Source organism: Anomalospiza imberbis, chromosome Z (genome assembly GCF_031753505.1).
Source record: "Anomalospiza imberbis isolate Cuckoo-Finch-1a 21T00152 chromosome Z, ASM3175350v1, whole genome shotgun sequence".
In the NCBI taxonomy this organism is placed as follows: domain Eukaryota; kingdom Metazoa; phylum Chordata; class Aves; order Passeriformes; family Viduidae; genus Anomalospiza; species Anomalospiza imberbis.
Genome location: NC_089721.1, coordinates 38,679,813 through 38,704,769, shown reverse-complemented (window position 1 = coordinate 38,704,769; position 24,957 = coordinate 38,679,813). Strand labels below are relative to the sequence as shown.

Below are 24,957 nucleotides of genomic sequence, written 5' to 3'. Positions count from 1 at the left end.
TTTCACAGTCTTGGACATTTGGCTCTAGTTGACCCCAAATGAGTAGGGGCTTATACCAGGTGATTACCAGAGGTCCCTCAACCATTCTGTGATTCTATATTGGGAAATGACATTTTGTTACATTTTGAAGAATATGATTATGTAACATTCTGAATGAGATATGACACTTGTCTATAACTCATTGGCATCAATCATTATATTTAAAAGTGCTTAAATATGCTATAAAAAGAGATTCAGCCTAACACACAATACAGAATATAGGAAGTTAAAAGAAATTCTCACAGGAAAGGAGAAAATCTACCTTAACAAAAAGCAATTAGCACATTTATTTCCATCCCAGAAGGGGTAGGTATTGAAATTCAACCACATGGAGTTTCACAAAGAAAGATAATTATGGGTATTCAGAGGTATTCAACCCTGCAGAATGTGAGACAGAATCTGTAAGTTTTAAAAAGCATGGAAAAAAAGTTCCACATTTTGCAGATCTCTCTCACCAAGTAACTATATTAATACAGATCTTCATGCAATTATTACTTGACAGCTATGAACCAATACATTTTTTTCCTGCTTTGCTACACAGGGAAGATATCCATTAGTGGAAGAGGAGAAATAAAGAGAATCTGTCCATTATTTAATCCAGCATCTCATAAGACAGAAAAGTATAATTGGAAATACTGTTAACAATTTTTGTTCTTCACATACAGCAGGCACCTACTTGCTTCAGGCAGACAAAAATTTTTCTCTCAAAGATTTACTTTACTTATGTCTTTCACTGAAGTTAACTGCATTTTTAGTTAGCATGGGCCAGACCTTCCTGTGCTATACCAAGCATCAAGAGAGAATCATCTCCTCCTTACAGGAGTGAGATCACAACCCACAAAAAGAAAGAACTAGCTGCTGAACAGGTCAACCACCATGAGTTTTTTAAATAAAAAAATACAAGTACACTGGGAAGTCAGTTTAAATAAATAATATAAAAAGAAACACCTAAGTCAGTATATTAGACAAGAGCAGCATCAGTAGCTTGGAAAAAAATTATGCTGTACAATGCTGTGCAAAAAAAAAAAAAAAAGGAAAAAATACATTAAGAGATGGAAAAGGGAACTTATTAAGATAAAACATTTTATATGTAATGTAAAAAGGAAAAAAAAAAGTCAAACATGTAAAACAGCAAAGGACAGTCCTCAGTACAGCATTCTAGAGGTCTTTTTTGCAAATGACAAATACCCACTTTGGCTGACTTCTCTACATGGCTGCAAAATCCATCTTGAGCACATGAATCCAGGCAAAGGAAGGAAGATTCAGCTGATGTGCCTCTTAAGGAGTGGCAGTCCCAAGTACAGTTAACAGCCAGCTAGATTCTACTACCTCCTACCTGGCAACAGCTTAATATTAGGTAAACAAACTGTGCAATTTAGATTGGATGCAAAGTTCAAAAGATTATCAAACTAGAGGCATTCAGTTTGATAGGAAGGATAGGAAGCAAATCAGCACAGTTTGGGGTAGGATTCTCACAGCCTCTTGTAGATGAAAGCCAGATAACATGTCTTTGCAAGCAAATGATACTTTTGGGTTTACAGTCTGCAAAGGAAAGACTTTTCAAGATATGCACCTGTGCTGCTTTGTGGGAACACCAGCCTCAGCCAAATCTCTGTGGACATGGTTCAGAAGGACACTGAGTCGTCACTAGAATAGTATTGGACTTTCCATATAATATAGTGACAATCTTGTATTTCTCTGTCACCACAACCATGAATCACAGTTCTGTGTTGACAATTGTAATCCCCTCAGTGCTACCAAAAAATTTACTTTTTTTGGCAATGTTTTAAAAAGTTGTTCTGGCAGATTAGAAGCCAGGTGCTGTTGTGAACTTACCAAACACTGAAATAGCCTCACACTTTAAAATGCATAAATGGCCTGGTTTTACAACAGTACCTTATTTCAATTACCAGTAGATGGCCATAATCCTGATGTAAATTTCTATTTTGGAATGTACTACATTTTAGTGATATCCCAATAATCTGCAATAAAATCCAGCAACCTTCTGAAGCATTTCAAAAATTTTGCAAAGGTTACTGAGTGTAATTTATAAAACTCTGCATGCAAGTAGTACTATTACAAATAACGATAAGGGGTATATCTAAGCATACTGAAAATATACTTCTTTTCTTTACATTTGGGAGGGCTGAAACGATTTCTGTAAATATTATGCTTTCTATGACAAATTTTCATGTATAATTACAAGAGAGTGAGAACATGTAAGCCGATTTCCAGAGTCTTAATGAATATTTCTATTCATTAGAGACAGTTAAAATCTAAATCTACAGAAAATACACATAATTCATACAGACAGTTAATTTATATGGGAAATCCTAACATGGGACTGCCTAAAGCAGTTTGCCACCAATGTCAAAAAGCCTTCTTTACCAGCATCAGATCCCCACACCAAACCTCCATCTCCCAGAATCTCTGAACTCAGAGACCATCACAGATTACATAAATTGGTAAATTATTACTACATGTAACAGAAGAGTACAATTAAACCTTTCCATGCTACCTGAGAAGCAGAAATTCTCATCACAAGTAAAACTTGTAGCTAGAAGTACCATGCAATGTCATGGTAGAGAGTAAAAGACAGTAAAACCTAAACATAAGGAAAATACCCAGAAGCAACATGAACACATTTCATTTTCAATTGTACATAAACTACTCAGAGCCCCAGAAGAGGAATGCAATGACACTCGACTGTAGGTGACCAAAACAATGATACAGCCTCTCTTCATGCCCTGTCTTCCCACATACACACCACAGAAACATCTGCCTTTGCAAACCTTAACCTTGCAATCTATGGATTCTTTTTTCAGAACCTTTTATGAGTCCTTTTACAAGCTACAAATCCAGAGACTGCAGAGGAATACATAAAAATACCTTCTGAAAGAAGAATCTTATAATTGTTCCCACACAGAGCCATGTTCTGGTATGTCCAAGTCTGATCAAAGGCAATAACACTTTTTTCTTTTCCAAGTTGGAAGAGTAGGAGGGAGAAGATTACAATCCTTATCTCCAAAAATCTTCCAGAAATAAACTCTGGCTTTTTAATCTATGAATAAAAACATCAAGTCTCTAAATGCAATTCAACAATCCAATACACTGTTAAAGGTACTTTCACAGCATATATTTGTACAAACAGATTTTACAGCATGTAAGGCATTTTTCAAAAATGTTTTTTTTAGGAGCAAGGGATATTAAAATATCAGGCAGATAAGTTACATAATCTTTGTCTTTTTTTTTTATTAGGAGGCTGCAGAAGAGCATTATCAGTCCTGACAGTGTCTGGGCATTTTAACTAATCTTTTTATAGTGTTTCAATTTAATAATAGCCAAGCCTGGAACACACTCTGTGCCTGATAAGCTGCTCAAACAAATCCAGGAAAAAACATTTTCTTTGAAGTCACAATGTTTTTTAACACTGGAAATACCATGCACATGATAAATTACATATGTTGATCATGCTGAGCAACTTCAGCTTGACTATGGACCCAGTCTAAAGGTTGCATTCAGACTGGGAGCCACTGTCCAGAAGCATGCCCATTAAAGTTTACCATTTTAGCATTTTCTTTAAGTTATTATAGATACATCAGTGTAACAGAGACCCAGTGGAAGTCTTTAAAATCTGTGATTTTATTTCACATCTTATGTCTCCACTCTCCTCATGACAACAGCATGGGAAAATGTCAGATTTGTAAGGCTGATTAGTTCTTCACAAAGCTCATGTGAACCAGGAAAAAGAAGAGAGTTCACCCAAAGATTTGCAGACTTTACCTCAGCATCTCTGAAGCACTAAAGCTGGAAACACACTTGTAAGGCTACAGGTGTTGCTACCTCCAGATGGCAGATTTACCCCAGCTCTCCACTAGAAACCATTTGAGAAAGTTTCTCCTTAAGGTACTTTGATTTAAGCATACTGGGTTGTGATGCTTGCTTTTCTAAGAGTTTAGCAGTTCACACTGTTCACCTTTTTGGTTTGCCTACTGTTACAAAAAAATCAGTTATGCAACTTTATCAAGGTTAAAAAAACTCTAAAATGTGCAATGTTTGCTGCTTGATAACCACATTCCACTCTGTTCTATAGTAAGGTTGCAATATTTTAAAGGATTAATAATATATCACATTTCCCAAAACATCCTCTGACTGAGGAAACACACCACCTCTGTCAGCAAGGCACAGCACACCCTTGCAGGTGTTACAACCTGCACAGCTTTGGCACTGACAGCCAAGGCTATAGCCTGTAGCAGAGATGGAATTGCAGTAGAATATGGTGCTTACCTGCTCATGAGAGGCATTGGAAATACCCAGGCACATTTGTTGCATGACCAGAGACCATTCAGGAAGCAGATGAAGTATTAGGGTGATATTTGCTCACTGATTTTCTTGGAAGACTACCAAGCTCAGGAAGATAAAACAAGTGTTTGGGATTTAATCCTACCTTGGAAGACATAAAAAACCTGTTCCCCATTCCATCAGTGCTCTTTCCCCACACCTAGGTACAGTGACAGCACAAGCTGGCTCTTGTTCTAAAGGAACAGAGGCACACATGGGAAAGTACCCGAGGGTGGGGATGGTCCCTTCTGAACTCTTCCTCTGCCAGGGAGGCTTTGAGTGATGTCCTGTTCCTCTGCTGATTATCCACCTCACCCCACAGCTACCTCACACTCACTGGACTTGTGTACACAACTCCAATCCATGCTACCCCTCTTATTTCTGCAATTCCCCTTCTACAATGTTCTTCATCAGAGTCTACTTTATAAGTAGAGCAGCAGTGGAACACAAATCTAAGAAGGAAGTGCAATACTGTCCTACTGTAAAATTACTAAAAGTCAGAACTTAAGCCTTTCAGACTTGGTCCTTTCTTCACAAGTAAGCTTTTTGTGAAATCCTTTGCACAAAGTCATTTTTCTGCTTCCTACAAACACCAGCTTTGAACCTTCTCCTTCCCCTCCCCTAAATTTTAAACACCTTGTTGTTGAAATAAACAAAAAAGTTAGTAATTTTTCCAAGACAAACAGCCCATCTGTTTAAGCTTTAGCTAATGCTGTCACATACAACAGCAGTATCCTAAACATTTGACCTCCAAACATCAAGAAGCAGGGAGTATAAAGTGCGTACCTAAAGCAGCACGCTATCTTCAAATTTTGCCATACAGAAAATAATAAAATAAACTTTTCAGATGTTTTGACCATCAACTCATGCAGCAAGAGCAAAAAGAACACAATAAACAGTAACGTCATACAAATCAGCTGCAATGCTGAACGTATTCCTTTACTATAATACCAGCTCTTACATCATTACAAATTCTCTTAGGCATAGTCTTATTACCAGCAAATTCACAAGGCTCACTTAATGAAAATTATAGCAAAGAACATAGCTTGGATTTTAATTCAGGGATAAAATTTATCTCTTAAGTATGCAATTGAGAAAAATATCATTAAGCTCAGCACTTAACATTTCCTTCACATTCCTGCACTACTAATTTTAACTGTCCCAGCATTGGCACAGGAATAACTGGTGGCCACATTCAGTCCAACAGGTGTACCAGGTGAGACAACAGCTCTCTCTGTTTCAGCACATCATTTCCACAATGAATGGCCAGGGGAGCAGGTAAGATCAGTGTTAGTATGTAAGGGATACCTCCTTAGAATGCTGGGGTTTAAAGCCAGGTCATGCCTTTGAATTTTGAAGAAAATACAGATTAGGCAATCTGTTTCCTTCTAGATGAAGGCCTCTTTCTGCAGAATAGACAACTTAATAGATACAAAGCATTTAAAGTCTGATACAAAGTTTCATTTCTAATGATGTATAAAACAGTCTGCAATTATGGGCACCCCACTGTTAACCTGTACATGTTTTCAGTAAAATTCATTATGTTTGCTATAAAAATACCCCTTATGTTTACAACAAAGGCTTTCAGAATTGTATGAGTAAGAAGTTGAAGGGATCCAATGACAGCTTTCATAATCTTGGTATTAAGTTATGCATAAAAATCACATCCTTCCTTGATTCAAGCTTTAAAGGCAATCTCTGCAAATTGTGTTAGAAGTCCCATTTCAGAAAAGTAGAACAGAGCTTTTTTGGCTACTGTTGCCTATTTACAAAGGTACCACAGGCTGCTGTAGATGCTCACAGACTACACAACAGTGTTGCCTCTCTTACTGTATCTTATATACATATATATCAAAGAAACCCCCCAACCAAACAAACCACCAAGCCTAACACCACCTTGCTATGTAAGAACAAGGTTTCTTTTAACTCTCTAGGCAAGTACAACATGACAAATCCACCATGCGAACAGCAAACTGGATAATATTTCCTTCTTTGGACTTGAAACTTGAAGGCAAAGAAGAGCAGAAGAAAAGGGGTAACATGAACTGACACATTTCAATAACAAAACAGCCTGAACTCTGGAGCTGGGGAACCAGAGAGCATAAGTTTTATGGAGGTCTGCATGACCTACAACAGAAATCAGATTTTTTTAGTCTGGTTTCTGCATGACCTTTGGATGGGGGCAGGTGAGTAAATAAAGACTATCAAGATCCCTGTTTATCTGGACAAGAGTTTAGGAATAGCAAACATCAACTATACACAAGTTTCTACAATCACACTGTGTCTTGGACAAGAAACATATCATTTAATTCTTGTGAGAGAGAGATGCAAATCTCAGGTAACAAGTTCTAATACATATGGAATGAATTGCAATACATTTATTTTCTCTTTTGTCTAATGTATCCAGTTAAGAATGTATTTATTATGTCTTCAGGGCTTTGTAGCTTTCCTGTTTATTTTAATAACAGTGGTTTCATGCCTAGAGCTCCACATACTGAGATAAAGAGATCAAGGCACCTATAAGAAAACCCACTGCGCATCATGTGAATCATAGTATTTCTTGGTCTCTTATCATTTGCCATTCAGATATGTACAGGAGTAGCAGCCCACTGTAATATCAGCATATGAGTTGTCTGTAGAGATGGAGGTGCAAGTGAACACAAACTAAGACATCAGCCATTTATTCAAATTCCTGTTGTAGCCACTTCTCCATCATTTAAATGAACATAAGGCTACTGTCCTTCATTGATCAAAAAGAAACACGGTGTATAGAAGACAGAGCCAGAAAGGAAGGAGAAGAGCACAGCAAAGATGGGAAAAATACAGATACATAAACCATAGGTACAAGCTTTACCCAGGACATTTTACCTTCAATTACAGACTGTGGCAATCAAGTAAGACCTTTCCCAAGAGGGAAATGTCTAATAGAAGCATAGATATTACAGAGAGCTATTTGAGAAATTAACAATTAGGGGTGAGCAGCTATCTACTGCATCTCAGAGTACTTACACATCTTCCCTAGAGAGGTGGAATATGATGTTTCTGTGATGCTTCCATGTTTCACTGAAAACACAGTGTTTTACCCAAGATCACTGCTGAAGCTGACCCAGCCCTTATTGGTGACTGGCTAAGGCTCACTAAACAAGCAGCTAAAACTGCAAAGATGATGAGCAGCAAGCAAATGATGATAAGCAGCTGGGGAAAGTTAGGAGTTTTATGATCTTCTCTGCTATGTCTGCAGTCAAAAAGGGGCCTATTTCTAACCCATCTGTAGCACTGGAGTCCAAATGTGAATTAATGACTAAAGAAAGCTTGTTGAGAAAAAAATCCCACCTAAACAATGACAATGTTGCACAGTCACAGACTCCTTCAATATCTCCCATGTTAAAACATCAGAAGGAAAAGGTATTTCTCACAACAAAGATCTTATTCAGTCGATGCATGAAGGAAACATGAATAAGTAATTTCAAGGTAGCAATGTAAATACTACCTGCTCTAAATATTGACTCCAATATCAATTATTTGAGACACTCCATGATCTGTGTTATCTTGCAAAGTCTTGAAAATTAAATATTGAGGGAATAGAAAGCAGTAACCATCATCAATACAACCATAGCCAGAAACTCTGACCAAAAGTAACCCAGGTTTTTATGCTGAATTTATGAACCCCACTTATGCTGGAATGCCAATATAGAATTTCTAAGCAATACTTTGAAAAAAGTAACACAGAAATAATGAAGTTGAACTATTTTTACTTTAAGGAGAAATACATATGACATTTCTTTTGTCAGAACCTCCCAGTAACAAATCTACTGTCCTCTTGTATGGCAGGGTACAGCACTTGCTTAAGTGCTTCCCTCTATATTGTTGTCTCCCTCACTAGCCTACTGATTTATTCCACTTATATTATTGTTCCATTCTATACCTCAGTGTCTCCTTTCTCTATACAATTAACTCCAGAAACTGTTACCGCTCTTATTCTGCCAAGCATATCCTATCCTTAAAAAACCTAGCATATAAAGGATATGTCACAGTAAAAGGTGTATAAAAAAAAAATTGGCAAAAGGAAAAGAGAAGCACTTCAGTTAAACTGGAATGAGACAGACTGCAGATTCAATTTCCTACAAAATGACCTTAATCAAATGATTGGGATTTCATAGCACAACTAAATTAGCAGTTCTCAGTAAAGCCCATAAGGATTACACATCTAAGATATTCCAGTAACTGGCAAAGTATGCCATTTCTAAAGTATTTATTAAGAATTTGCATAACATCTGATATGGCTTTAATTTCAAATTTATTAAAAACACACACATTCATGTTACACTAAAATATAACCACCATTATAAGAAATAACAGCTTGACTATGGCTTCCAGTGAAAAAGGAAAAAGTTTCTCATGACTTGTTTTCTTTTAGGCAAGGAAGGAAAGTAACCTAATTCATCTCACCTAAACAAACAGTATCATCTTGGCTAAATACAAGTAAAACAACTTCTGCCAATGTTGTTGTCTTACCAATAAATTTTTGTCATTTTCTACTCACCCCACTTCCCTCCTAAATAAATCACCATCTGTTTAATCTCAACTGAGATCTCCATATGTTGGGTATATAGATGAATTTTGGGTATAAACACAGCTCTCGGAGGGAAGGCAATCACTGCTGCAGAGTAACAGGAAAAATGTCTCTACATGGTTGCAATCGTTAGCCTTTCACCACTCATTCAGAGCAAAGCAGAAAAAAAGTTCAGGTCATTTCCTGACTGGCACAGCAAGTTATAGCAAGATGCACATTCTATTAATTTTTAATTGCATTGCTCGTGGACTGAAAGCCCGATGGGGAATGTTTCTTTTTAAAGCGTTAAGAAGGGCACTGAAACTGCTTACCTCACTCAGCTCTGCAGGGGACTCATTTCCATATTTCATAGCAACTCCAGAATTCATGATTAGTCTTCTCGGGGCTTGATGATTTCTGCAGATTGTAATGCTTCAAAGCTTTGTTCAACTGATTCAATACTTTCTTCACCAAAATTTTTCTTTCTTACACATTTTGCTCTAGACAGCCATTTTTACTCCACATTGAGAGTTTAAGTTAATGATGCAAGATCTTCTAGAAGAGCCAAACTGGTTTTGACTTCACAGACAATCCATTGCTTAGAGAGACTTGTTAATAATGTGAAGTGCTCAGAGAATGCAGGGAATGACGCACTTACCAGGATCCCAGGGCTGTCTTAGTCCATCTACAAGGCGTGCTTCATCTCTGCTGGGAAAAATACAGATACTGCTTTATGCTGCTCTTTTCCGCAACTCTGTTAAAGGGCATCTCTCAATGCCGCTGAACATACTCAGAAAAATCTGATGAGCTTCACACAAGTTCACAGAGAAATTAAAAGGAGAGTGCTGCTATAGTTCTCAGTATCTGGGGAGGCAGAAAGGAAAAGAGAAGAAAGCTCCCTTCCCCGAGAGAAACCAGTGCTGCACTTCACACTAAAGTTTCCCCTGCCAGTGAGCCTGGAGTTTAAGTGGTTTATGATCAAACACAGCTGTCTCGCTACTGGCTAAAGGGCGCATGGAAGGGGCGGTGCCAAAAGGAGAGCACAAGTGGGAGGGAGAGAGGGAGGGAGGGGGAGAGAGAGAGAGAGAGCTACAGAGAGTTCATTTTGTAACTACAGGCATCTCTCCAGCTTTGTGCATACTAATTACTATACAGAAAACCATAAAGCTAAGTAACGGGAAACACCACCTGGATAACAATAAAATGGATTCTTATTTCCCTATTCCTGTGTGCAATTAAGTAAGGAGAAATGGGGGGCTGTAGGGGGTGGGGGGTTGTAATGATTTCAAAAGGTCAAAGTAAGCCTGAAAGCACATTTAGATTGCTGCAGATTTTACGTAACAGACTGACATTTTACAAAGAGTTCAGGAGATGCTACTAGAAGAAGGGGAGAAAAAAGCATTTGCTTTCAACATTCTGCTAAAAATTGAGGGAAAATCCTTAATAAACTGGATTTGTGGACATCCTGTACCCATTACAAGAAATGACGACTCCTTTTCCCCTTTCCTCTGTTCCCTAAAACACAGTGACAGCTCCACACACTTTTTGACTGGATTTAGTTCTTGAGTCAGATGTAGGAAACACAATCCTCTGCAGCGGAAATTTATCTGATCGTCTTAATACAATATATTATTAAAGTGCCAAATTAGTTCAGAAAAAAACCCCAAACATAAGAATCAGGAATAAATGCTATACAAGCTGTGCCCCTATCCTTGCACTCTGACAAAAACATTTTCATGGGAAACAATTAATTCCAAGATCAACATTTTGGAAATAATCATGTGAGTTTTTCTCCTCTGTCAGTCACAGATTAGTATCAGCATGCAGACATAGGGATAATTCACCACAATTCACTACAAGAAGCACATTAATATCCTGATTCCAGGAAAGCACACCTATATTGCTCTATGGTACTACAGACTCATCGCACATCCTGGGTCCCTGTCCTACCTCCATGCCCAGCACCAGGAACTGTAACACTCCTGTTGCTCACAGAGTAACAGGAATGCCACGATCTTGTTCAAAGATGTTTTACTTTCATCCTTCAGGTCTCCAGTTTGCTTTAGTACAGTCTTGAGGTTTTCTATCCACTTTTGGGGTTTCCTGTCCTCTTTTCATACCCACCTTGCATTGCCTCCACTCTCCATTGTCTTCCCCATAGAGTGCATCTTCCTTGTCCCACCTTCGCATTCAGGTCTGCCTCTGTGTTCAGTGCTTCTGTGTATATTCCTCCTTACTCATCTGCTTTGTTTCCCACATATGTTTCCAGTTATGGCCCTGAAATTCCAGCGAAGGGCTGCACTGCTCTCTGCTGGCAGAGGGACGGTGTCTCACAGCACAGGGTGACACTGGGACAGACTGTGCTGTCCCCTCCAGTGAGTAGGGAAGCAGGCTCCTCCAGACTGTAGCATGGGAACAGCATATCCACAGCAGTGTTGTACACTGATCTCCTGAGCATTAAAATGTGATTCACTGGGATCTGTACCCAGAAACAAGGGTGCTGTATAGTGACCCAGCACATTTTTCATAGATAAGTTAAAACCCATCAACTTCCATTCAAAACTTCCTGCAGCTGACACAGTACATTTTAAAGTGTTTCATCTTTTCAAAACTATGCCTTCAAAAACAAGGCAGTCTTCTGTATTTTGTATCACTACCCATATTAACTTTTTTTCCTGTTTATAATCTGCTCTCATGCTATCTTCATCCAGTTCTATCACATCTATCACAGGTTTACCAGCACAGGGTTGATCCTCAGTATTAATACTAAGAATAAAGTTCTGAGGTTTTTCCTTTTCTAAAGGAACCCATATTAATTATGGGTTCAATATACTGCACTTCCCACGCTCTATCCCTATATGCCAAATACGTCCCTGCTGACTGTGAACAGGCATTCAGAAATTAAAAGCTCTGATTTATTTTCTTCAAAACTCACCATTGTTTGACCATTTCTGGCAGACCAGCCATCAGACAGACCAGAGCACATGGTACTACATCCTAAGCAGAACACTTCAGGATCTGAACGAGATCCATTCTGCATTCTACACAAGATTTTTTCCTGCCTTTTTCCTACTCTATGCAATAACATGGTCGAAAGAGACAGAGACTGATTGAAAAACAACACCGGAATTTGCAGCTTCAATTGTGCCTAAGAACCTGGGAGATACATGCAGGTACTTTCAGAACAAAGTTTGTTTAACATTTAAAAATTAATTATAACTCATGCAGATGAATGAAACGGTTAAACCAAACTCTGATGAAAAATTATTTTGCTTTAACCCCAGATGACTCCTACTGCAACCTCTGCATACTTGCACTGCCTGGTATGGGATTAGACATTTCTCAGTTGGAAAGCATCAAGTGTTAACCTATAAAAACTGGCAACACTTGTTTCAACATCCTTATATAAACTGTACAGGCATTTCTTTACTGTGAAGGGCTAGCTAAGACTAAATATAATAATTCTTCTAAAATAGTTACTATTACATCACATTTTGAAAACAGGAGCATCAAGAATGTATCCTGAATATCTGAAGATGTAGAACTTGTTCCTGTGTGAAATGTCATTATTGCCTTGCATTTCTCCAAGTCCATTAACTAACCGAATGAAAATGTTACATCCCAAAATCAAATTCCATGATAGACCTTCCCAGCTGTCTGCAGGCTGTTTCACCACTTCCAAGCACATGTGAGTGACCTAATATAATAGCAGGGTACTATGAACTTTATTTAAACCAAAGTGTATTTTCCCACTGGCTTGTGCCAAAGGCAGGCTTCAAAGCAAACAAAAGAAAACCTCAAGTATGCCAATTTTGCTGTGCCAGGAAATGAACAGAGCACCCTGTGACCCAGTGAGAGAGTGTCCTGTTGGACTCAGTCCCTCTCTGTTGTTTGGCAGCTGACTGTTCATTCTCTGTCTTGGTGATTCACCTCCCTGCCTAGGATAGCAACGCTTCCTTGCCCTCAGCCTTGTTCCTGCCTCCTTTTTTAGCCTCTACAGGCAGGGAGGGGGTTGGACTGGGAACAAGAATCAGATGTTTCTTAGCCCAAGATGACATACTGTCAGTGGATGCCTCGGAGTGGAAGTAGATAACAAGAAATGGGTAACAAGAAGATGGACAAACCTGACTAGCACAGAGGCTTCAGAAACAACATCCACCGCACACTTTCTGTCTGAGACAGAGACACCGGCCTGGGCTTCCACTCAATTGCACGGCATTTCTGATCCATTACTGCCTTATGCACCTCTAAAGCACTCATGATGCACATACTGCTTCTGGTAAGTGCATTTGCACTAACAGATTCTTCCCAAGATAATTTCAGAATTATGCAGCAACAACCGTTAGTGTGGCCAGTTTGCTGATTGTTGAACTAATAATCCTATGGCCACCCTATTCCATTTGTTTACTCTCATTCAGCTGTAGAAAAAGAATCATTGATATATGTCTGAGACTCACTGAGGATTTCTAGTTTATTGATTGTATCTGAATAAGCATTTCATAAGACTTGCTCTATCACATGGTGTGAAAGGATTCTTTTGGGACAAGTGACAACTCCATCACCTTTCTCATCTGTACTTCTGAAAGTGCCACAAAATCTGCAAAACACTAGCACTCTCGTTATTTTGTAAGACCTCTCCCTCATAATATGTCTCAGTAATTACAACAGTCTATTTACTTACAGTTACTGGAGCAGGTGTCACACTTGGCATACATGAATATTCCTTCCTTGTTTCAACAGCTGTAGAGTAAAAACTACAGCATAAAAGTAATTATCTACTAAATATGTGCATGTCACATATTCTTCAGCATAGTGTGTGCCACTTTCTGAGAAGCAGTTTCACTCTGCATGCAACATGCACCATTAGCTGATCATGATTCCAGGATGTATGAAATAAGGCCTTGGTTGGTTCTGTTTAATTAGCACTGTAATTGAAATGCAACTAATTGAAGTCCACTGAGCATTTAGCTCCTGTTTGTTTGTTTCAGTATCATCCCTACAGTTAGAGCAGCACTCTGCACAATCTAACACATAAATCACACCTGTAAGTATTGCAAATCTACTACAAACAATTTGAGTACAAATTTTTTTCCTTCTCATTCTTGCACAAAACACACTGGCACAGTGCCAAAGTGCAAATTTCCATGGAGGAAATAGCACTCAGATTAGCATGAAAGCTAAACTTGGAAGCAGAAATTCAATACAATATACAAGTTGGATAATGTTCCCAGAAAATTCTTTATTCAATAGCACTAATGCACCATGATTTAAGAGGGAGAGGCTGAAAGGGATGTTAGGTTCATGATGCAAACTGTTCTCATTAGTTGACAGTAAAGGTTATGCACATAGGGTGAGAGAAAAAAAATCCAACCCATTTGAAACATTTGGGAGTACCCTTACACTGAAAAATTAAGCACTGTCTCTGAAGAAAACATGAGCAAATATTTTTTCTTTCATTCAATCAAACTGTCTCCATTAGTCTGAAACAGATAATATGTCTAGAACAATATAATTACAAAACAGTACTTTAATCAGCTACTCTCACCTGTTCACCCTCCCTCAGCTACTCAATCCACTTAAAAAGTCATGTCCTTGACCTGTGCAGTCTCCGTGGGAGTTCACATTTGATCCCTCTTTCCATCCTCCAGTATTTCACACCATGAAGCCACTCACCAACCTGTCAAACAAACACTCTCATTTCCTGTCATTTCATCCACACCTATCACATTCAGCTGTATTCCCACTGACCCCACAGAGCCTCAGCATCAGGGCAGGACAGGAAAATGACTAGGAGTCAATTTGTGCCTGTTATTTATGTTGGTGACTTGTCTGGGAGGACAAGGAGAGACAATCACCATTTCTACATCACAGGCACCTAATTATCATCACTTTATTTGCTCCTTGCTTGCAAATACCAACAAGGCTATTCTATAAACTACAATTCATGCCATCATACTTCTGCTTAGCATCCTTTCAAAGTCCACAATTACTCCAGTTATTAGCCACAAGGAAATTAATTCATTTCATTTCAAGTCCCTACTATCTTGGTAGCCAACTTGTATTTCCTCCTGTTTATCAGTTGTGAACTGAAAATTCTTCCAAAATTTCTCACTTTTACATAAAGATTTCCCAGAATCCAGAAAGACTCCCCTGCTAAGTCTCTCCTATTTTCCCAGTCTCTAATAGTGAGGTTCCCTCTATTCCCTCCTTACTCCTTACCTCTCTTTTGTTTCATATCTTGTCTTTCACAGGCTCTTATTTCCAGCTCCAGTCCTCATTCCAGAGTTATGACCGTGCCTCTGCAAATATTCAGCAGCCCTTAAACTATACCAAGACGTCTGCATGTAATTATTTTTCCTAACTCCAAGATTTCTCTCAATTCTGACTTTCATTACCACGGGTACATTGAACACTCAACTCCCTAACTCGGAGTGTCCTGAACCATGGATTGATGATGATGTGAGTTCCCACAAACAAAGGGGATGGATCCTGGCCCCTGGATTACATCAGAACTACGCTTTGGCACTTCATCCCCCACCTAGCCAAGCATGCCATTTCACCATCTGTAGACAAGATCTCTGAATGTTTAACAGATGAACTGTTGAACAGTTTCTGACTATATGTGTATATACACACACACACACATATGTACACTATTTCACCCATTTGTGTATATAGAGTGTGTGACCTTTGTAAATATGCTGTACTTACACAAACAAGCGTGCACACATATATACTCTCACACATGCGTGTACATACACTTAGTTATATCTATTCATCTGCCTACCTACTATGTATATTTGGATCCAGTGAAATGTTCCACTTGAAATATCTTCAGTGCAATGAATTCTGGCAAATGCAAAGCAAGCATCTGACTTGAAGCTCTACAAGACTTTAGTTGGCATGAGCATTTATATTACAAGAATGTCAACTTCTCTGACCACTTAAAGGTTTGGGGTGCTTTCTTTTAGCAGAAATTATAACTAAAATTATATTAACAATGACACAAGCTGAAGTAATATATCAAAAAATTTTAGTTAATCAAATCCCCTAGTTTTCAACCAGATCTATTCTATGATTGTTGTAACTGAATTCCTACAGCCCTCATCTACATTCATTAATTTGACATATTTTGTGTCTGCATAGTTTAGTAGCTGCTTATGAAGGTCAGCAAGTTGGTCTACAGATCACTTCTCAAGTCCCTACTAGCCAATAAACACTAGAACTTTTTTTTCCCCTAAAGATCTGGTATTTGTGGATTTTTTCTCTCTGTGGACAGCTAAGCATAAAATCCAAACTCTCTATTCTAACCTGACATATAGATCTGGTCTATAAAATTCAGTTTTTCCCTTCTAACTGCTTTCCCATATACAATTTAAATCTCCCCAGTGACATTTTTCCTTTACATCTTCCTACATTTAAGTTTCTCATCATAATCTTCAAGGCTATCTTAGCTCTGCCTCACTCACATCTACTTCAGGCTTCATACCTGTCCATTCCATTTTACATTTTGAGGGACAGAAGACAACACTACTTCAGCATTTATGATCACTCTTTCTTGTATGGTTTTATTTGATTTGACATACCAAGACATCTTTCTCAAGCCACTTACAGTTACTTCAGATGACTGCAGAACTAAAATATTTTTTATTTTCAGGCCTCATCTGGATAGTCTCTTACTTTAAGAAATTATTTGCTTATTGTTTCTAGTGTTTACTTTCAGATAAGGCTCTATCAACCAACTAAACCAAGTAAAATAAACAACCCCATGTCTCATACAAAAATAAGTCTTGTTTGTTCTGCCTTCACAATTCAAAATCCTGGCACAAGATAATTCATGATTAAGAAAAAACACCTACCACCCATGTGGGTGCTACAGAAACAAAGACTTTTCCCTCCTTTTCTATAATGTATATCAGAAAATCAGTATTTATGTAAAAATTAGATTCAAACAATAATAGGTATTTATAATCTCTTAAAAATTCAAAGAATAGAAAGATTCAATGTATTTTTCTCCAGTCACATTCCTAAAATTATAGCTTCAAGCAGGTAAATGAATAAAAAACTCAGTGCAGGAAATTACAGATGGCTATTTGGCTTAAAGGCATGAACCTCACTTGAGTATCTCAGTGAGGTGAACTTAGTTAATTATGAACTCTTCACAGAACAGACAATGCCCTTCCTGAAAAAGCAAAATTTACTTTGGTTGCTTCATATCAGAAAGAAAAGTGGAGTTGGAGTTTACTAATTCACTGCAACACATCAACAGTCATAAACTGTCTCTCAGATGAGAAGTGATAATGTAGATTTCTAGCCCAAAATGGAGCAATCATGCTGAAACAATTTTTAACATAAAGAACAGTATTTACAAAGAGCACATGTGTATAAGTACTCCCCTCCCATTTTCACAGTACTAGAACCAAAACAGTTCCCCAAAACAGCTGTGCTGACACCCACACAGTCATTTAAAAAACATCACAACACAAAGAGGAGTGGGGTGTTTTAACAGTGGCAGCATCTTGCACAGCCTCAGGTCAGTGTCTCAGGCCTGACAGTGGCAGAGAAACAATTCCAAGGAACAGGAGCATCTTGATGAATTTTACTGTGTCACTGACAGGTTTCTATGGGAACTCTGCCTTGCCTCTCTGGGTTGGCAGGATAACAGCTGATTACTCCGTTATAACTAAACTAGCACTGAATTGCAAAAGTACTTAAGGGAGTCCATTTTCAACTGTGCACTGCAATGAAGATTTTCACTTTATTACCGAAATCCTGTATTACATGTAACCAGAACACAAGGGGCTAGTGTATGTGTAAGAAAAAGGGCAATGAGTCATCTCCCCATCTTTTTAAAAAATGAGGACTCACCGAAGTCCAGCATTGCCAACTTAAACTAAAGTCAGCAGCTCACACTCAGAGAGCAAGCAGAAAATCTGGTGAAAAAGAAAACCCTGTGACAAGAGGTAGGTGGTAATCTTTCTGGCACACCAGAATGCAGGAGGGTAATCTTGCTCCACCAGACTAACCCTGGCCCTCAGACTCAGCTTGCCACTGCTAATAATAACAATATTAACACTATATTCTGTATAGCTGTGTGCAATGATGCTGGCCCATTGTACCAGGTGAATTGCTCTTCATCTCAGACAACTGGATTTGGAAAAGCAAAAATATCTGAACACCTGCACTAGAACTAGAGCTCCCTTGAGTACAGCAAAGAAAATTGGATACATAAGGGCATTTTCTGAGCAATGAGGGAAAAAATACAAAGTCCTTGCAACTAAGTTAAATCAGAAGTTTTGAAACCTTCAAAACATCTACTTAAACACCCTTGTTAAGACCCTCTTTCCTACAGTGCCTGATTGCCATATGCCATTTCACATCACCCAAACTAGGTCAAAACCCATCACTCTCTGCACTTCATCTCTGTCATATGCTTGTAAGAGACTGTTCGACTGTCATGTAAAAGAGCCAATTAAAAGCCTCAAAAAAGTCAAAAAAGATCTATTAATAGTCTGCCTGAACAAATGTGACCTGTGGTGACACCCATCACACTGTGCTATGATTGTTTGCAGATGGAAATAGTAACAGAATTTTAAATATATATATATATATATATATAATTTGCCATTTGCTCACCTCTATCTCTGTTATAATGTTGGAAATTCAAAAGACAGCAAAACAACACTTCATATAAAATAGATGAGTCCTGGCAGACCTAATCCAGAACGTCAATTTTAAGAGAAAATCTAATAACTGACAATGATTTTAGAGGGCTATAGAAGCCAGGCCTCTACAAACAAAATGCATAATCCCATTACAGCTGATGCCTGCTTGAGACAAACAAGGTCCATTACAATGCTGGCTTGAGATCAAAAAGCTAACAGCTTCCCACACCCCTAAACATAAAGTCTGTCAGACAAAACTGCCATTGTGCCTGCTTTTGGACAAGCCAAACCTCCTGAATCTATATTCCGATAATCAGTTCTTGTTTTAATGGAATTCTTGGATTCTATTTTTAGCCTGGCAGAAAGGAAACTATGCTTGGTTTGGAAGCACATACACAGAAGGCAAGATTATCCTGGGCACAAAGCTTTTGTAGTAGGCTCAACTGTCCACACCACTAGAATCTTCAATTTCAGTTCTTTCTACCTATTTCAGTAGACTGAAGGCATGATTAGACTACATTTCTGTAGCGATGATTTTTATTGACATGAAAAAGAAATTGCATACAGAATATGGGAAAAGCATGGCTGCAAGGGGAGAAGAGGAAGAGTGGAAGCTCGTGTGGTTTATTGTATGTACTAGTTCCCAAATATGGAACAGAGACCCCAGATATGCTCCAAATATGGAATATAACTCATGAAAAAGCAGTCTCTATACAAGCAACCAAATTCCAACACATCCCACAAAGTGCCTATGTACTGGATAAATTCCTCAAAATACATAAAATCTAAGTATTTCCTATCCACAGTAGCCTCATGCAGAGGGCTAGAAAGACATTACTTTGTCCCATTCAAAAATAAATGCCTTGAGAGCATGGGATATCTGATGCTTTGGGGCCCATTTTCCTGACTGCAAGGGAAGGGGTGGGGAAGCTGAAGGAGCACAGCTTCCCACACTAAGGCAAAAATAAAATTATTTTAAAACAGAGTAGATTTGGAGAGAAGGGTTGGGATAAAAGGGGCAGACTTTGCCAGAAAAGGACAAAGCAATATTAATGAGTTCTAAAACCATAAAAGTGTCAGAAATTAAATGAGAAATTTTGAAGTAGATTCTCATAACAGCTACACCAAACAAAAGTAGCCTACAAACCAACCACGGAATTCCCTTTCTCACAGTACAATTTTATTTTCAGACTTCTTGCTACTTTCCCTTAAAAGATCATCTCCCAAAATAATTTCCACAGGATTACCATTTAATTTACAACTAATGCCTGTAAATTAGCAAAAGAGAAAATGGTTCACATTTAGGAGAGATACAAGAGTATCCCTAGACTGCCACAAATCTCTAGGAATCCCTTTTTCCCTCATCCCCTGCAAAAGTAGCTTTGCTTTCTTATGTAACCAGACAATCCTTCCTGTTTCTAAGGAGTCAATTTTAAAATCTACATTTACTTGCTTAGTTAAAATGAGCCCAAAATGTAGTCTAAAAAAAAAAAAAATCACACAGCACAGATGAGGTGTACATCTTTTTGGAGGGTGAATGATACCATGTTTTTAAGCAGTATAATTTTTAACCTCTAAACACATTAACATTACACTGACTTGTGCCACATAAAAGTTTGCATATATAAGATGAACAAGCAGACATCCTTTACCATCAGGTAATGTGAACTTCAGTCTTTGTAGTGAAAGACTGTTGGTCATGTAGGCACATGCCCTGATAGTCACACAGCAAAGGACAGTAGAAATATCAGCTGGCTATCCAACAGTCAAGGTAGGAGGTAAGGTAAGAAGTAACAGAACAATTGATGTATTGTCAAATTGCCCGATGTGCTGGAGAAAGGACCAGACAAAGACATTAAATTCAGTGCTTTGAATTTCATCACAGAATATCACATATGAGCATACGCCATATACCAAGCACCTCTGAGATATTCTACTTCTAAAGTACTAAGTACATTTTTTAACATTAAGGAATTACAAGAAACTATTATATGCTCAATAACGTGACAGCAGTATGGAATTTACATGTAAATCACTTAATTTACACTTACATGTACCTCAGAGCATATAAATGCTTATTGTGACTCAGGATGAAGCAGGGCATAGATAATGTTTGAAGCAATTATCCAGAACAAGCCTCACTACAGCCTGACATAAATGTAAACACAATGATAATATTAAGTGTGCTCTTTTATACACAAAAGCTATTAATATAAGTAGACCACAGCACATTAGGTTTGTCTGATTAAGGAGCAGATCCAGGTAGGAAAGGAAAAGTCATGTGTTCCTGAAAAATGCAATAGAGACTTTCAGAGTACTATTGCTCAGTATAAACTATGTCAACTAAAAAGAATAGCCTTCTCAAAACAGTGGTTCTGTCTGTCATAACTTGCAGCTCAATGCTCTCCAGGAAGAAAAATCAGCAAGGCAGACATTCACTGAGTCTGACTAATAAAAAGGTATTGCAGTAAGAATATCTATTGTCTGATAACATGACGCTTCCTAAAACAAAGACATTGAGTTCTCAACTGCTAGTGATCATGCTGAGAAGCTAATGCTAACACAACTATATGTTGCTTTGTTACATGTATTTTCAGTTTAACTTTGTACTTTACAAACTGCTGGGCTATGTACACAATAGAGATGGTATCTGCATTTGATAGAGTCCATAGCTAGAACTAAATCCAGTTTAGTTGCTTTAATTCTGCTGTACATAAAGCATATTTTGTCACGAATATGCAAATTAACAGTCCATTCTCAGCCCCAGTGCTGTCTTTAGTATCTCCAGATGAGATTCAAACACATGCAAATCAGACAGGGGGAGATATGTAAGAGCATATACCAGAGCAGTTACAGGAAGATGCATTAAGAACATTTTTGTACTAGTTTGCTGTTTGTACTTGATAGACACATTCCAAAAACCAGCTCCTCTTGAGATGAGAAGTGCAGATTTGGCAGGTGGAGCAGTCTGCAACAACACCCTCCCACCTAGACACATCCATCTTGCATTGACAGCCCTGCACAAGATAAAAAGCAGGATTATGCACACTTTGTGGTTGGCCAGAAGAGTGAGATGCTGCTGGAAGTAATTCTGGCAACTCTGTAAATAAGCTCTTCTCTCTAACTAAGAATAACCACATATGTGGCATTGCTGCATTGAGGAGGAAATAGCAACACAGCCTCCTAAAACATGGTCATAACGAAATTCTACCACACTCTGTTCTCAAAAATACAGCTGTACCCTTCCCCTCTGTAAGACAACCATATTCTCATCAAATCTTTTCCAAGTAAAAAAGTTCTGCCAAGGAAGGTGCTGTCCAAGAGGTTCTAGCACAGCAGGAGTGTCTTTGGATGGAAAAATCAAAGTGTTCTGAATCTCACCAGACCAGGGAATGGATAGTTAAAAAAATACCACATATCAACATACTTGGGGTCACATTTTAAAGACTTTTCTCGGCAGACCAGATGTATTTCCAGCTAAAATAATAGAGATCTTATCATTGAGGCAAATGAAACAGACCCAATGGGTTTTTTATTTATGTAAATGAAGTTACCTTCTGACAATAAATACATTCATCTTCAAACCTCAATTAGGGAACAGAAACCAGCTTTAGGCACACATACATGCATTACCATTTATATGCACACATTCTATTAAAAAAGTGTATTCTAATCACATGCAAAGAGAATATGAAAAGGGAATTAAGCAAATCTTATTTCTTCTGCTTATTAAACTTCAGTGGAATTTTAATGTGAAATATGCCTATTATATTGAGATATTGCCTGTGTGATGTTTTCATAGAACAGCAATACTGCATGTGCTGGATCAGAATTCCATCTCTCCTTGTAGCACTGTAGGGTGCACACTGAGATCCCATGGCTGCTCCCAAACATCCACATGCACCAACAAATCCTTCGAAACGCTTGCATTCTTTTCTGTCCATGAAGATTTAATTTATTTACAGCTCCCAAACACAAACACACATGAGGACACTTATTGGCACAAATAGGTACATCACCAGTAAATGGTGACAAGTCATGTGAAAGGTTAATATTTTAGTCATAAATGTTGGTACCAAGCGTAAAGAGTTATAAAGAGGAATGAGTTCTTAATATTTAAGTTTAATAATGCAAATCTGGAAAATGCTGAAAGGGATTAACACCCTATAAAGATTACAGAATAAATTATTTAGGTAAAACAAAAGCTGAATTTGAACACGGCTTGATAAATCAAATTATAGCAAAATGATACAAAATTAACAATGATAGAGACATAATGTCCAAGATTGAGAAGCAGGGTGTTTTCTATCGCCATCTGTGCAGCAGTTGTCTTCTGGGCAGTTTTCCTTATCTCCTGTTAATAGGCCCATCAATGTCTTACCACATGACTCAAAGAAAGCTCCCTCAAAAGCCGTTTCTGTTTAACAGGTGACTAAGGACCCACCTCATGACTCAGAATGATATCAGCCCATTGTGAGATGCTCCACACAGGGGGGAGGAGCCAAGCATTCCCGCCTAGATATATTCTGGGATTTTCAGACAGACAGGCAGGCAGTCTTCCCACAAGTTTCCAAGAGGACACAGCTAGGGTTTCCACTGGACGACTACACCTTTTCTACAGGACCACTGCTCCAACAGAAACCACATCTGCCACTCCAGGAGGACTGCAGCCACTCCAATTTGGACTGTGACCAACAGTCTGGCCAAAGGGGTGTCGGGTTGTATTCTGACTTTATCAGTGGTCTTCCTTTTGTATTCTTGCATGTATTTTGTTTCTTTTCCCTTTTCCCAATAAATTGTATTTCTGACTTAGAGTCTCTCACTAGTTTTGCTTTCAAACCAGAACACATATAAATGAGTATAAATGGCTAAATTTCAAACAGCACTGTTTAAAAAATTGCATCACTCCTGTGATGAAGAATAATGCTTCAGGGCAGGCATTATGTTTTCATAAAATGCTGTAGAGCTGCATGTTCCCAAAAATATAAAAATGCATTTTAAAAAAAGTTTCCCTTATAAAATTATTTTCTTTCCTATGCATAGTGGACTGATGTTCATTTAGCTTTTACAAATGGAAAAATCCTAAATGTTAAGGACAGCATGGACACCTTCTGTCTTGACTGAGGGATATATAAGCTATGCTGTAGGAGTACATTATCACCACAAGGGATGTCTTTAGCCTGACTGCACAGTTTAAAATCAAAATGAGGCTAAAAAAAACTTGCCAGAAAGTAAACTAGGACATTAATAACAAGAATTGACACTTGACTAATTAACTGAATTCAACTTTTAGGAATGGGAAAGCTGAGATCTGTAATATCTGAGAATGAATGCTAGGGAGCAGCTTGCTTCCAGTGTGGCAAACACAGCTCAGTAAAAGATCTGAGAAAGAAACAGAGAAGGAAGAACCTCTCTTAAATCTCAGCTCTGTGAAGGCTATGTTTATCTCTTCGAAGAGCCTAAATTTAGACTGCAGAAAGCATGCCCTATAGTATTAAATTTTGCAGAAGGATTAATAAATACTGAAACCCAAGGTAAATAATCTCTCAATTTTCTCTCACTCCTTTCTCTCTCCATTTTAATAAAGCCAAAGCAAAAATTTACATATGACCCATGACACCAGTGCTCAGCAGGAGTCAAATGAAGATGTTCTTGTATTCATCTACATATAAACAAGAAACTGATGACTCTAGTGTGGTTTTGAAAAGCACAGAAGAAATACTCTAAAGCAGAAGTGTAACAGATTAAAACAAAGATCAGGCATCTTTCATGACAGCAAGCATAGAAGCAATACAGAGATCACTGAATCATGGAATATCTTGAGTTGGCAGGGACCCAGTCAGGATCATCGAGTCCAATTCCTGGCCCTGTACAAAACACTCCAAGAGTCAAACCATGTGCCTAAGAGCATTGTCCAAACAGTTCTTGAACTCTGTCAGGCTGGTGCTGTGACCACTGCTCAGGGAAGCTTTTCCAGTGCTCAACCACCCTGGGGGTAAAAAAACTTTTCCTGATGTCCTCCTCTGACTCAGAAAGCTATGAAACCTGGGAATCTGTATTTTTTATAAGCCTCCTGCATTTTTATTTTTTAAATTTCTAAGTGTCGTAGCAATGCAGTAGCCATCACATTGTGCATTCTTGAGTAATACTGCGTATGCAGCTTTGTATCCTATCTCTGTAAATGTGTGACAGCACAAAACCTCTGAATCATCATCGCACAACCATCAATAGTTACACTTATATTATGTTTCTTGCCTTAATGATGAGAGCATCACTCAAGGCAGGGTCAGATGTTTTACCAGAGAAACACAATGTGTATTGTTTGTCTTCCATTTCCCCTTAAAGGAGGTATTATATTGG

The 24,957-nt window shown here is 38.2% G+C and overlaps 1 protein-coding gene across 4 annotated transcripts in view; it reads right to left on the bottom strand.

Annotated features, from left to right (window-relative positions):
- Positions 1 to 24,957, bottom strand: part of MCC (MCC regulator of WNT signaling pathway) — a 180,902-nt gene that overhangs the window by 123,886 nt on the left and 32,059 nt on the right. Inside the window, exon 1 of one of the 4 annotated variants that reach the window (XM_068176005.1) lies at positions 9,265 to 10,353. The exons of the other annotated variants lie outside the window; for them this stretch is intronic. Coding sequence (XP_068032106.1) covers positions 9,265 to 9,321 — 57 coding nt within the window. The 5' untranslated portion in view covers positions 9,322 to 10,353. Of the gene's footprint in view, positions 1 to 9,264; positions 10,354 to 24,957 lie in introns of those variants that run through there. 4 annotated transcript variants of the gene reach the window in all.